This window comes from Alexandromys fortis, unplaced genomic scaffold (assembly GCF_014885135.2).
Source record: "Alexandromys fortis isolate MF-2015 unplaced genomic scaffold, M_Fortis_MF-2015_v1.1 scaffold_31, whole genome shotgun sequence".
NCBI classification, from domain to species: Eukaryota; Metazoa; Chordata; class Mammalia; order Rodentia; family Cricetidae; genus Alexandromys; species Alexandromys fortis.
In genome coordinates, this window is record NW_026067974.1 from 9266410 (window position 1) to 9279852 (window position 13443).

Genomic DNA, 13443 nt, shown 5'->3' on the forward strand with positions numbered 1-13443 from the left:
TTTTTTCTTTTTCTTTTTTTTTTTTTTTTGAAAATGACCAAAACAAAACAAAAACCCAGCCGGGCGGTGGTGGCGATGCCTTTAATCCCAGCATTTGGGAGGCAGAGGCAGGCAGATCTCTGTGAGTTCGAGACCAGCCTGGTCTACAGAGCTAGTTCCAGGACAGGCTCCAAAGCCACAGAGAAACCCTGTCTCGGGAAAAAAAAAAAAAAAAAAAAAAAAAAAAAACCCAGATAGTTGTCAATCCACGTGCCCGGTTGCTTTTCAGTAACCACAGGGATCAGTTTCTCTAATGGAACAAGAAGAATTTTCATGTAGAAAACTAGGTGGGGCTCAAGTTTAAGGTTATACAGCATTTTGTGGTCAGATACACACCCAGAAACTATCATTTTCTCCCTAAATTCCTCCAGTGTATTCCAAGTAATGAAAGAAAACACTAATCTCAAAGTCCTCCAATTTCAGAGAGAAACACTTTTTCATTCTTTTAGTGAAAGCAAACAAGGTGTAACAGTGTGCTAAGCAACCAGGAATGCAGCAAGCCGGTTCCCCACAGAGAGCCTCACGCGCAGGCGCAGCTGGTTCTCCACCGCTCTCCGGCTGGCGCGTGACAGCCGTGCGGTCTACCCTAGTTCCAACGTGGTCTCACTGCGCACGCGCAACCACATGCGCGCGCCCGCTCCCCCCACCTCGAACGTGCGCGTGCGCGCGGCTCACCTTTCGGCCGAGGGCGCGCGCCCTGGAAAATTCCACTCCCGAGCTCGCTCCACCCTGTGCGCCTTTTCTCCTGCCCAGCGCACTGCGGCTCAACCGGCATCCCAGCGGCCTTTGCGCGGACAAAATGGCAGCCCCCATACCGCGGGGCTTGTTCTGCTTATCCAGGGCTTTGGGATGGTGGTCTCGGCAGGTGGGTAGGGACCAGGCGAATGAAATTTTAGAAACAGAAGGAGGAGGACAAAGTAGAAGGGAATAATCGGACAGTGGCCGTTGATGAGTTTGGACGATACGTGTCTGACTCCGTCTGGGGAAGAATTGGAGGTGTATGTGATCCCCTCTCAGAGTGAAGACGACCTGGGCGGGGCCTTAAGCTTCTCCGCTTTAGTCCCAGTCTCTTTGGAGAGATGTTAAAAGGAACGAAGTAGTGGCTTGGAAGGTGGACCGGCTTCTTTTACATTCTTAAAAAAAAAAAAACTGCCAAGGATAGAGGTACAAGGTCGGTTTTGTCTTAGCCTGGAGCAAAACTCATGATCCGAGAAAAAGGTCACCTGGCTTCTCAAATTTTATTGTCCAGTTTGGAGCCAAAAGGACAGAATTAGGTCAGTTCGACCCTTCCCGGGTAGAAAAGGAAAAATAGAAGTGTGGAGAAAATACCCACAAGATTTTGCTTTTCAGTATTAGGTTGATCCTAAGGCCACTATCAAGCTAAATAAAAGGTCTTTGAGGGTGGGACTTCCGCTTTGCTCATTTCCGCATACAGCCCCACTGCAGGATGTGTCAAGGAAAGCTTTTAGTAAGTGCTGACTGATGTTAATAAAGGTTATTAATTGGCTGGTGGTAAGAGCCATCTCTAGGTGATCGAGTAGTAATGTAGTTTCGCCATAAGTTGTTTCTTAACTTCTGAAGCATTCTTTGGATATGTCCGTTCTGTAAGACTTTGCCTACAGTTGCTCAAGATAGGTTTTTCTTTCCAAATCACTTCTTTGCTAACCTTTCCTTTACCTCCCAGCCCATTCTGGTGACTCAATCCCCAGCTGTAGTTCCAGTAAAAACCAAAAGCCGGTTCAGACCCCCTCTTCGTGAACCCAAATACAAAACAGAGAAGGAGTTTTTGGAACATGCCAGGAAAGCAGGATTGGTTATTCCTCCGGAAAAGATGGAGCGTCCTATACATCTGGCCTGTACAGGTGAGGAATAGTGTTTCTGGGCTCCTGACTCAATCCTCTACAGTCAGATATCTGGTGCTTAGAATGCCTTTGACTCTGATTGACAGCATTAAAGCCCCTCCCCCCCTTGAGACAGGCTTTCTCTGTGTAGCCTTGGCACTGGCACTGTAGACCAGGCTGTCTTCAAACTCAGAGATCCATCTGCCCCTGCCTCCCAAGTGTTGGGATTAAAGGCATTTGCCACCCACCACCTCTGATGACATCATTAAATTAACCACTAGGTTCAACCTCAGTAATGATTAACTTTATATATACTATAGTTCATAAAGTCAGTTTTATTTTGTTTTTACAGTACTTGGGATTAAATACAGGGCTTCATACATGCTAAACAAGTACTGTAGCACTGAGTTAATATCCCTAGCCTCCCTTTCTTTTTCCCTTTGAGACAGAATCTTTCTGAGTTTGTCAGAGTGGACTAGAGTTTATAATCCTCCTGCCTGAGTTGTAAGGGCAGCTAAGGGCTACAGCACTAGTCCTGTGTATGTGGTCCTCCTTTGATCTTGCTCTCACACAACTTCTAGAAAGAGTGTAAGTTCTTTGTTTTTGTCAAAGTAGAGACACTCTAGAAGGAGTTCATTATTCTTTCTTTTTTTCTAGAGATGTCCCAGTAGTACAATAGTTCCTGGTACTTACACAAGTATGGCAAGGTTGCCTCTATGTGTAAGTCTGATTAGGCTGCTTAATATCCTGTGTCCTGGGGCTGGAGGGATGGCTCAACGGTTAAGAGCACTGGCTGCTCTTCTGGAGGACCCGGGTTCAATTCCCAGCACCCACATGGCAGCTCACAACTGCCTGTAGCTTTATACCAATGCACATAAAATAAGGTTAAAATAAATTATTAAAAAAATATATCCTGTGTCCTTCCCAGTGTTAACTGCCCTCAAGGCGATGTTTTCTCAATCTTCCAACAGATTTTTTTTTTGTTTTGTTTTTTTTCTTTTTTTTTTCTCTTTCTTTTTTTTTTTTATTGAGAATAAGAAAAAAAAGTTTCCGCCTCCTCCCATTTCCCTCCCCCTCCCCCCAATCTTCTCCCCCTCCCCCCTCTCTTCTCCCCCTCCCCCCAATCTTCTCCCCCTCCCCCCACTCCTCTCACCCCCCCCTCTCTTCCAACAGATTTTTAATTCCCTTCTCTCCTTTCAGCTGGTATATTTGATCCCTATGTTCCACCTGAAGGTGATGCTCGGATGTCATCCCTTTCAAAGGACGGACTGACACAGAGAACAGAGCGATTAAAAAAGAATGTGGCATCACAGCTGGCGTAGGTGTCGGAGACAACTGGGCTTCAATATTCTAGGCTGAGAAGAACATGTGATATTTTTTTTTTAAATATTTATTTATTATGTATACAATATTCTGTCTGTGTGTATGCCTGCTGGCCAGAAGAGGGCACCAGACCTCATTACAGATGGTTGTGAGCCACTATGTGGTTGCTGGGAATTGAACTCAGTCAGGACCTTTGGACGAGCAGGCAATGCTCTTAACCTCTGAGCCATCTCTCCAGCCCGAACATGTGATATTTTATAATTGTTGTGTTATATAGTATATTACATTGATTTCCTTCTCTCTTTTTCTTTTTATGTGTTTTGCCTTCATGTAAGTGTACCAGAGAAACCCTGTCTTGAAAAAACAAACAAGCTGGACCATGGTGGTGCATCCCTTTTATCTCAGCACCCTGGAAGCAGAGGCAGGCAGGCAGATCTCTTTGAATTCGAGGCTAGTCTGGTCTATAGAGGGAGTTCTAGGACAACCAGGGCTACACAAAAAAGCCCTGTCTTTAGATAGATAGAAAGAAAGAACCCTGCTACTCCCCACTTTTATTTTTTGTTTGCTTTTTTTTTTTTTTTTAAAGACAGGGTTTCTCTGTGTAGCTCTGACTGTCTGAGAACTTACTCTGTAGACCAGCTTGGCCTCGAACTCAACGATGCAGCTGGCTCTGTCTTCTGAATTCTGGGATTAAAGTCATGAGCCACCAGGACTGGCTTTTTGTTCAGTTTCCAGTGTTGCTATTTAGAAGCTCTGTGCTCTGATACCTACCTGGTTTTGGTACCTCTCTTTGGTGCTGCAGAGCTGGAGACTGAACGAGGACCTTATAGATATGCATTATCTCTAACGAACCTCCAGCCCCCCAGTATTTATAAGTTGTAGATGTTTTATTTAATCCCAGAATGCTAAAATTTCACTTTGAAAAAAATTTTGCTTTGAGGTTTACTTTAATTTATGTATATGTGTTTGTAAGTGGGTGTGTGCACGTGAGTGCCGGTACAGTGTTGGGGCCCCCTGGGGCTGGAGTTCAAGGCACTTTGAGCTGCATAAGGATCTGGGACCCAAACCTAGTTCCTCTGAAAAACACTGTGCTCCTTTAGCCTCCGAACTACTCCTCCAGACCTAAGAAAACAAACCTATGTTTTGTTTGTTTGAAGATAGGATCTTACTATATAGCTCTGGCTGTCCTGGAACTCCTGTGTAGACCAGGCTGACCTCACACTCACTGAGATCCACCTGCCTCTGCCTCCAGTCTTTTTATTTATTTATTTATTAAAGATTTCTGTCTCTTCCCCACCGCCGCCTCCCCTTCTGCCTCCAGTCTTAAAGGTGTTGTAAACCCTTTTACTACCAAACCCTAGCCTGCTTGTTCTTTCTTTACAATGTTTACATTGAGAGAGAGTTGGATTTACAGCCTTGACACAGTCAGGAAATAATTATTAACTGTGTAGATGGGCATGGAGATTCATGTGAACTAAGAGTTCTAGAAACTCTAAAGATTTCATAGTTTTATGGCACTATTTATTTGCTCATTTATGCGCGTGCACAGGCTGACTCATCCCACAGCACAGGTATGGAGGTCAGGAGGCCTGGGGAGTCCCTGAGATTGAACTCAGGTTGTTAGGGTTGGTGGTAAGTGCCTTTGCCTGCTGTGATGACATCTTTATGATGGGATTATCTTAATTTTACAGAATTCGAAAGATAAAAGAATTTGATGCTAATTTTAAAACAAAAGACTTCCCTGAAAAAGCCAAGGATATTTTCATTGAAGCTCACCTTTGTCTAAACAAGTAAGTGAACTCCTGTCTTGTGTATGTTCAGTCTCCACAGCTATTGTTAAGTAGTAACTGAAGCCGTTTGTTTGTTGTTGTTTGAGACAAGGTCTCTCTTTTTAGTTTTGGCTGTTCTGGAATTCTCTATGTAGACCAGGCTGACTTCCCAAGTGCTAAGACTAAAGGTGTGTGCCTCCACAATGTGTAAATGGAGGCGGAGTTCTTCTGTCCCATCTACCAGTCCCAAATAAAAATAGAAAAGCTTTTATTAATTGCAAAATGCTTGGCCAATAGCTCAGGCTTATTAATATCTCTTACTTTTTTTTTTTTTGGTTTTTCGAGACAGGGTTTCTCTGTGGTTTTGGAGCCTGTCCTGGAACTAGCTCTGTAGACCAGGCTGGTCTCAAACTCACAGAGATCCGCCTGCCTCTGCCTCCCAAGTGCTGGGATTAAAGGCGGGCGCCACCACCGCCCAGCAATATCTCTTACTTTTAAATTAACCCATTTCTATTAATCTGTGTATTCTCATGTGGCTCATGGATTTCTCCTGTTCTCTAGCCTCTTGCATCTTGGGCTGCTTGCTGGCATCTCTCCTGACTCCACCTTTTTTTATCTGAGTCCTCAGTTTGATTGTCCCACCTAACTTTATCCTGCCTTGCTGTAGGCCAGACAGCTTTATTACTAACCAGTGAGAACAGTACAGATTCCCAATGTGCAGAAGGATCATCCTACAGCAAAAAGGGGCTTGTCTTTAATTTTAGGAGGATCTCACTATGTATCCCAACCTGTTCTTGAACTCATTGTATATTCAAGGTTGACTTTGAACCCTTTTATTATTATTATTAAAATTATTTTGTTTCATTTTTGTTTTTTGAGGCAGGGTTTCTCTGTTTTACCCTAGCTGCCCTGGAACTTGCTCTGTAGACCAGGCTGGTCTTGAACTGACAGCGATCCACCTGCCTCTGCCTCCCAAGTGCTTAGGTTAAAGGCATACACCATCAGCTCCCAATTTATTATTTTTATTTTGTGTATGTGAGTGTTTTGCCTGTGTGCATGTCTGTGCACTGTCTGACTTCCTAGTGGCCTTGGAGGCCAGAAGAGGAGGAGTTACTGGAGTTATAGACAGTTGTTAGCAGCCACGCGAGTGTTAGGAATAAAACCTGGGTTCTCTGCAAGGGCAAGAAGTGCTCCTAACTGTGGAGTCATCGCTCCAGTCCCAGGCCTCGAATTTCTCATCCTCCTGTCTATCTGAGAGCGGGATAATGAGCATATGTCATCGCACCTGGTATGAGTGGGCTTTTACAAAAATGGATTTTTTTTTTATGAACAGGGTTTCTCAGTAGCTGTGGAGCCTGTCTTAGAACTCATTCTGTAGACCAGCCTGACCTCAAACTCACAGAGATTTGTCTGCCTCTGCCTCCTGAGTGCTGGGATTAAAGGTGTGCGCCACCACTGCCTGGCTCAGAAATGATTTTTTTTGTTTTTGTTTTTTTGAGATAGGGTTTCTCTGTGGCTTTGGAGCCTGTCCTGGAACTAGCTCTGTAGACCAGGCTGGTCTCGAACTCACAGAGATCCGCCTGCCTCTGCCTCCCGAGTGCTGGGATTAAAGGCGTGCGCCACCATCTCTCCAGCCCCAGAAATGATTTTTTAATGGTCTAGTCGGTCTCAGTTCTAGCTATAGTTGTTGGTGCTCTCCTGGAATGGCTTGTTTTTGCCCTACCTGATCCCATAATCCACCCTGGTCTTCTGTGCGTTTATTTTATCATGAACATTTCTGTTTTTCTTGAAAACTTGCAACTTTTTCTTCCTTTTTTTGGTTTTCAAGACAGGGTTTCTCTGTGTAACAATCCTAGCTGTCCTGGAACTCACCCTATAGACCAGACTGGCCTCACTCACAGAGATTCACTTGCTTCTACCTCCTGATTGCTGGGATTAAAGGTGTGTGTCACCACCGTCTGGCTTTTTTTTCCCACTTCTTTCTACCAAGCTATTGTGCGTGTATTTATTTGTGTGTGTGTGTGTGTGTGTGTGTGTGTGTGTGTGTGTGTATGTACATGAGTGTGTTTGCATGCAGCATATGTGTAGAAATTAGAGAACAAGTTGTGGAAGACGGTTCTCTCCTCCCACTATGTGCCCTGGGGATTAAAGCCAGGCCTCAGTCTTGACAGCAAGCTCTTTGATTTTCAGAGCCATCTCACTGACCCCCACCCTGCTCCCCCTGTCCTCCCCTGCGCCCCCAGACAGGGTTTCTCTTTAACTTTCTGGAACCTTTCCTGGAACTTGCTCTGTAGACCAAGCTGGCCTTGAGCACACAGAGATCTGCCTGCCTCTGCCTCCCAAGTGCTTGGGTTAAAGGCGTGCTCCACCACCCTGCACTGGCCCTGTGCTATTTACAATTATTTTTCCTGTTTCTTTTTCTCCTTTCATTTGTTGATTGGTAGGATTTCCTTCTTTTAAAAAAAGGTTTTGGGGCTGGAGAGATGGCTCAGCAGTTAGTTAAGAGTACTTCCAGAGGTTAAGACCTTTTCCAGAGGTCTGAGTTCAATTCCCAGCAACCACATGGTGGCTCACAACCATAAGATCTTGTGCCCTCTTCTGGCCTGCAAGAACACATGCAGGCAGAACCCTGTATACATAATAAATAAATCTTAAAAAAAAAAAAAAGTAAAAAAAAAAGTTTGTGTTAGCCAGGTGGTGGTGCATGCCTTTAATCCCAGCACTCTGTGAGTTCAAGACCAGCCTGGTCTACAGAGCTAGTTCTAGGACTGGTCTCACAGCTACTAAGAAACACTGTCTTGAAAAACCAAAAAAAAAAAAAAAATGCTTTAAGGATTTCACACAATTGTGTTCACATTCACCCCCAACTTGTCCTCCTAACTCTTACCAGATCCACCTCCTATCCCCCTGTTCCCCCTTTTTTGATAACTCAAGTTCAGTTTGTGTTACCCATACATACACCTGAGTATCGGGCCATCCACTGCAGTGTACTTGACCTACCCAGAAAACTCACATTCTCTGCCCAGAATCTACTAACTTTCCTTTGCTTCTCGGTTAGGGGTAGAGCTTCAGAGCCCCTTCCCTTCCATGTTAGAATGCTGACTGGCTTGATTTTGTGCAGGCAGCCATGAATGCGGTGGTCCTGGTATGTCCGGAAGACCCTGTCATGGTCCTCCCCTCCTCTGGCTCTCACAGCTTTATCTATGGTAGTAGTCTCTGAGCTGAGGGAGGAGGGTGTTTTCTTTCTTTACTTTTTCAGTTTTCTTTTTTACTTCACACTAAGATCTGAGCTAGAAGAAACACTTCCTCTGTGCCCTGGTGGGCTAGCTTTCTTTTTTTTTTTCTTTTTTAGTTTTTCAAGACAGGGTTTCTCTGTAGCTTTGGAGCCTGTCCTGGCACTAGCTCTTGTGACTAGGCTGGCCTAGAATTCAGAGATCCGCCTGCCTCTGCCTCCCGAGTGCTGGAATTAAAGGCATGCGCCACCACCCCGGCGTGGGCTAGCCTTCTATCCCTTCTCAGAGATGCAGGACTCTTTGGAGAGACATAACATCAAAGTCCAAACTTCCTGCACTTGAAGAATCCAAGGGTGCAGGAGCAGGAAAGACACAGGCCACCTTTTCCTAGTTCAGAGATGAGAGTGTGCGATAGAGGCCGGCTGTTGGCACTGTGAGTAACTCATGTCCCCTCAGAGGAGATAAGGGACTTTTTATTCCTGCATGGCATTGGACTTTGTTCCCTATGCCAGTGTTGAACAAGGGTCAACGGCACATCTTAGTGAATATCCTTGTCCACCTCAAAAATCTGATTTCAGAGGAACTTCTCTCTGTTCCAGAAATAAACTGTTCAATGCTCTTAAACATCAAGGTTTTATGTAGATGACAAATTAATATATCATGTGGCCCACAGTGCATATGCAGAAAATGTTTGTATAAATGAATTTTTTTCCATTTTCAGGACCATTTTCAACTTTAAAAAAGAAAAACTTTTTTGCTGAATGGGGATAGTGTACACCTTTAATCCCAGCACTTAGGCAGAGGCAGATGGATCTCTGTGAGTTTCAGTACAGCTTGGTCTACAGAGAGAGTTTCAGGATAGTCAGAATTACACAAAGAAACCCTGTCTTGGCAGGGGGAGGGGAGGTGTAAAAAAAAAACAAACCCTTTCCTATACACTTTGTTTGTTTTGTGTATATGTAAATGGGAACACACATACCATGATTCACGTGTGGAGTCAGTACTTTTCATGTGGATTCTGGGAATTGAACTCAGCTTTTCAGGCAGGCTTTGTGGTAAGCCCTTACCCACTGAGCCATCTTACCAGCCCATTATCAGGTTTCATAGAGGGTAGCGTAAAAGTTGGAGTCAATGATAAATATATGTTTTTCTTTTCTAGCTCAGACCATGACCGGCTTCATGCTTTGGTAACTGAACACTGTTTTCCGGTAGGTTCATTTATTTATTTTTATGTGCAAGTGTTTCTCATCTATCCTAGCCCTGATAGCTCTGGAAAACACTCCTTTCATTGCTGAAATGTGCAGGGGTAAAATGAAAATAAAAGAGAGAAAAACCTGCACTATCAATAGAAGTACACGTAGCAGGGCCTGGAAAGGTGGCTCAGAGGTTAAGAGCACTGGCTGTTCTTCCAGAGGTCCTGAGTTCAATTCCCAGCAACCACAGGGTGGCTCACAACCATCTGTAATGAGGATCTGTTGCCCTCTTCTGGTGTGCAGGCAGAATAATGTATACACAGTAAATAAATAAATCTTTAAAAAAAAAAAAAAAAGAAGTGCATGTAGTAATTAGCAGTGTGTGAGAGGAAGTGATGTGTGCAGTAGTTTGGTGTGTGCAGTGGCGGTGTGTGCAGTGGCGGTGTGTGCGGTGGTGGTGTGTGGAATGGTGTGTGCACTGGCGGTGCATGGAGTGGTGTGTGCAGTGATGGTACATGCAGTGGTGTGTGCAGCGGGAATTTTTAGTGATTTGGAGAAGAGACCTCTTAGAGGTGGATGGGTCTTTTTTTTTTTCTTTCTTTCTTAATGTGATTGGTGTTGGGTCATAGGTGTTGGGTCCCCTGGAACTGAGGTTACAGAGAGTTGTGAGCTACCATGTGGTTTCTGGGAATTGAACCCAACTCCTCTATAAGAGCAGTCAGTGCTCTTAATCACTGAGCTATCTCTTCAGCCTTGGTGGATTGAGTAGTTTTTTTTTTTTTTTTAAATATTTATTTATTATATATACAATATTCTGTCTATGTGTATGCCTTCAGGCCAGAAGAGGGCACCAGACCTCATTACAGATGGTTGTGAGCCACCATGTGGTTGCTGGGAATTGAACTCAGGGCCTCTGGAAGAGCAGGCAGTGCTCCCAACCGCTGAGCCATCTCTCCAGCCCCATGGATTGAGTAGTTTAAAAAAAAATGTTGTTGGGAGGCAAGTATGACCAAAACTTGATCAAACTCAGGAAATGCTGGGCGGTGATGGCGCACACCTTGAGAAGCAGAGGCACGTTCGTCTGCTGATCACCTGCCTCTACCTTCCGAGTGCTGAGATTAAAAGACATGTGTCGTCACCACCCAGCTATAATTCTAGCACTTGAAAGATTGAATTAGCATTACTGCCCGGGTTACAGAATGTGTCCCTGTCTCAACCCCCATTCCCACCCCTAAAATGGGGTCGGAGCATGGACTGCACTGCCTGTTGACTGCAGGGTTGCATTTGTAGTCTCAGCAGCACCTTGCAGAAGGGAAATCTCGTGAACTTTTCTCTTCTGCCCTCAGGACATGGTCTGGGACCTCAAGTACAAGACTGTCCGCTGGAGCTTTGTGGAATCTTTAGAGCCAGCCCAAGTGGTTCATGTTCGCTCTTCAAGCATGGTGGACCAGAGCAACATATATGGTCAGGTCACTGTCCGCCTGCACACTCGGCAGGTAGAGTGGCTCTTTTATTCACTCCGTGTTAAGTACATTAATAATAACCTCAGAGACACCAGCGTGCATCAGTGTTGCTTTAAGGAATGAATATCAGACTTCCTCTTGGAGCGGTTTGACCAGGAGTGAGCCCAAGTTTGAATTCTCCACTCCTCTACCTCCTGTGTGTATTCTGTGGTTCTGGCCTACCCACAGCCCATCTCTTGAATGTGTCTGTGCCTGCCTGGATGCCATCTGATATCCAACTGCCACTGTGTACCTAACAAAGGACTTTCCTCTGTCTTTATTGAATAGCACAGAAAACAGGGTATGGAAAAGGGATGATGGAGTCTGGACAGAAATCTTTAGCAGAGTTTTTTATAAGGGATCAAATTTTGCTGACCCCAGCTGACCCTAAAGCACTCAAAAAAGTCAACAGTCCTGCAGAAATGTTATCAAGGGGATGTCAGCTGCTTGAGCCAATCCTTACTACAGCACACACACACACTGCTCTGCTGTGAGGGCACGGAGGAGTCCAGAACTGTGTCTCAGCTAGGTTGGGAAAGCACGGGAAGGTCAAGACATTATATTGTTCTCTTAATGGTGACTTAAATGCAGACAAGCTGACAACACCATGTGCCAGCAAGCTCAGTCTTAAGTGACCCCAAGGGCCAGGGGTCCAGCAAAAACATTCAGTCTCTTTGAATGCAAGAGTTATTTTTATTAAATTTCATCACTGCAATTCTCATGTAGGGCATCTGTTTCTGGACTATTGAGTTCAGGGCTGTTTGTTTTTCGTGGTTCTGGGGGTTGAACCCAGAGCCTCATGGGTACTAGGAATATGCTCACACCACCATGTTCCACCCCTTGGCCCAGGACTGTAGGTTCTCAGGAAAAGTTTGCTGGCCTCTCGCCACTACTGAGTGGTATCTACACTCGGGTGTGGTGTGAGACCGCTGTTGGTTTCCCACCTTCCCGAACAGTAGTATATCAACAATGATTAGTTCCAAGTTCAGAATTCTGAAATAATTTTAATTTTCATTAATTTAAAAATTTTTTGTTAGGATTGTTTTAAAAATGGTTGTATGACAAAAATAGAACAAAATCCTGACAGGCCGGAATTTATTTCATCATTACAGACTTTGGCCATCTATGATCGGTTTGGCCGGTTGATGTATGGGCAGGAAGATGTGCCCAAGGATGTCCTGGAGTATGTGGTGTTTGAAAGACACTTGATGAATCCGTATGGGAGCTGGAGAATGCATGCCAAGATTGTTCCCCCATGGGCACCCCCTAAGCAGCCCATCCTCAAGGTAAGGCTGCTTGCATGCTTTGAGACTTGAGGCTGTATGTTGTCTTGACTGCCTAAAACTCTCCTCATGGGCTCCACCTAGTGGAGAGAAAGAAAGAAGCAGCACTAGGAAGGGGAATTTTTCCTGGCTGCTAGGCGAGGGAGTGAAGTGATTCTGGGTTAACAGCAGACTTGATTGGTAGGTAACTCAGCCTCTTGTTCTTTCAGACATTGATGATTCCCAGTCCTGAGCTGAACCCGTGGGAGGTGTATGAAGAGACACAAGGAGAGGCCCATAAGCCTCAGCTTGCCTAATGGCATAAATGACTCCCGAGGAGCCTGGCGGTGGTGGTACACGCCTTTAATCCCAACACTCAGTTGGCAGACACAGGCGATCTCTGTGAGTTTGCATCCAGCCTGGCCTACAGAGTTCCCGGATAGCCAAGGCTACCTAGAGAAACCCTGTCTCAAAAAACAGCAACAAACAACGAAAAGACTCCTGAGGGCTGACCGGATGATGGGGCTGCAAAACCACCTACATCCTGTAGGCCTCCCTTGCTCTCTCCTCTGCCTGGGTCTTTTCAGAAGACCCTCCCCCTTGCAGTTGCGGCTGATATCCAGCTGGGTAGATGGCTGGGATCCAGACGTGGCGCATGCTCACCTCCAGGTGACATGAAAAGCGGCGTGTGTGAGAACATGTGACACTGGGCTTCTCACGGCAGGAACTGCGGGTGGGCCGACAGCGTGCTCTTTTCTGTACACGGCAGAGACCAGCATTTGAAATAAAATACTATGAAAGTGTTGAACAAATTGTGGTTTTGTACTTTTGCCCCGGTTCAGACTGGAAATAGAGCAGTTCCATAATGTCAGAAGCAGAACCCAGAGTTATGAGTGACGTAACTTCCGGGGGCTCGCGACCAGAAAGAGTACTTTGTGTTTATAAACCAGGGTATCTCTGTAATCCCATTGCTGAGGCAAGAGGAGGACAGAAGCTCAATGTCATCCCTGGCTATGCATCCATTTAGAGTCAGCCTGGGCTACCTGAGATCGTGTCTCAAGAACAACGACAAAAAAAATAGGGTGTTACTTAATTTTACATGTATGAGTGTCCTGTCTGCATGTATGTTGTGCACTACATGCCTGATGCCCCTGGAGGTCAGAAGGAGTTGGATTCCCCAGAACATGAGTTATGGATGGTGGTAAACCACCACGTAGATGCTAGGAATTGGATCTAAGTCTTCACTTACTGAAGCAGGTGTATTAAACAAATTTTTCTGCA

The 13443-nt window shown here is 45.2% G+C and overlaps 1 protein-coding gene across 1 annotated transcript; it reads left to right on the top strand.

Moving 5' to 3' along the window:
• Nucleotides 1-760: 760 nt before the first annotated feature.
• Mrpl45 (mitochondrial ribosomal protein L45) lies at nucleotides 761-12974 on the top strand. Its single transcript, XM_050157013.1, has 8 exons — nucleotides 761-904; nucleotides 1724-1901; nucleotides 3081-3198; nucleotides 4895-4993; nucleotides 9365-9413; nucleotides 10745-10894; nucleotides 12013-12186; nucleotides 12393-12974. Exons 1-8 carry the CDS (start codon nucleotides 839-841, stop codon nucleotides 12477-12479), a joined length of 921 nt encoding a protein of 306 aa, XP_050012970.1. The 5' UTR covers nucleotides 761-838; the 3' UTR covers nucleotides 12480-12974.
• The last annotated feature ends 469 nt before the right edge of the window (nucleotides 12975-13443 follow it).

What these genes read in the sequence shown, in the direction of transcription:
- Mrpl45 (XM_050157013.1), top strand. Translation starts at nt 839, where the DNA reads ATGGCAGCCCCCATACCGCGGGGCTTGTTCTGCTTATCCAGGGCTTTG. An exon ending in TGGGATGGTGGTCTCGGCAG is followed by an intron (nt 905 to 1,723) that starts GTGGGTAGGGAC and finishes TTTACCTCCCAG; the next exon opens with CCCATTCTGGTGACTCAATC. An exon ending in TAACTGAACACTGTTTTCCG is followed by an intron (nt 9,414 to 10,744) that starts GTAGGTTCATTT and finishes TTCTGCCCTCAG; the next exon opens with GACATGGTCTGGGACCTCAA.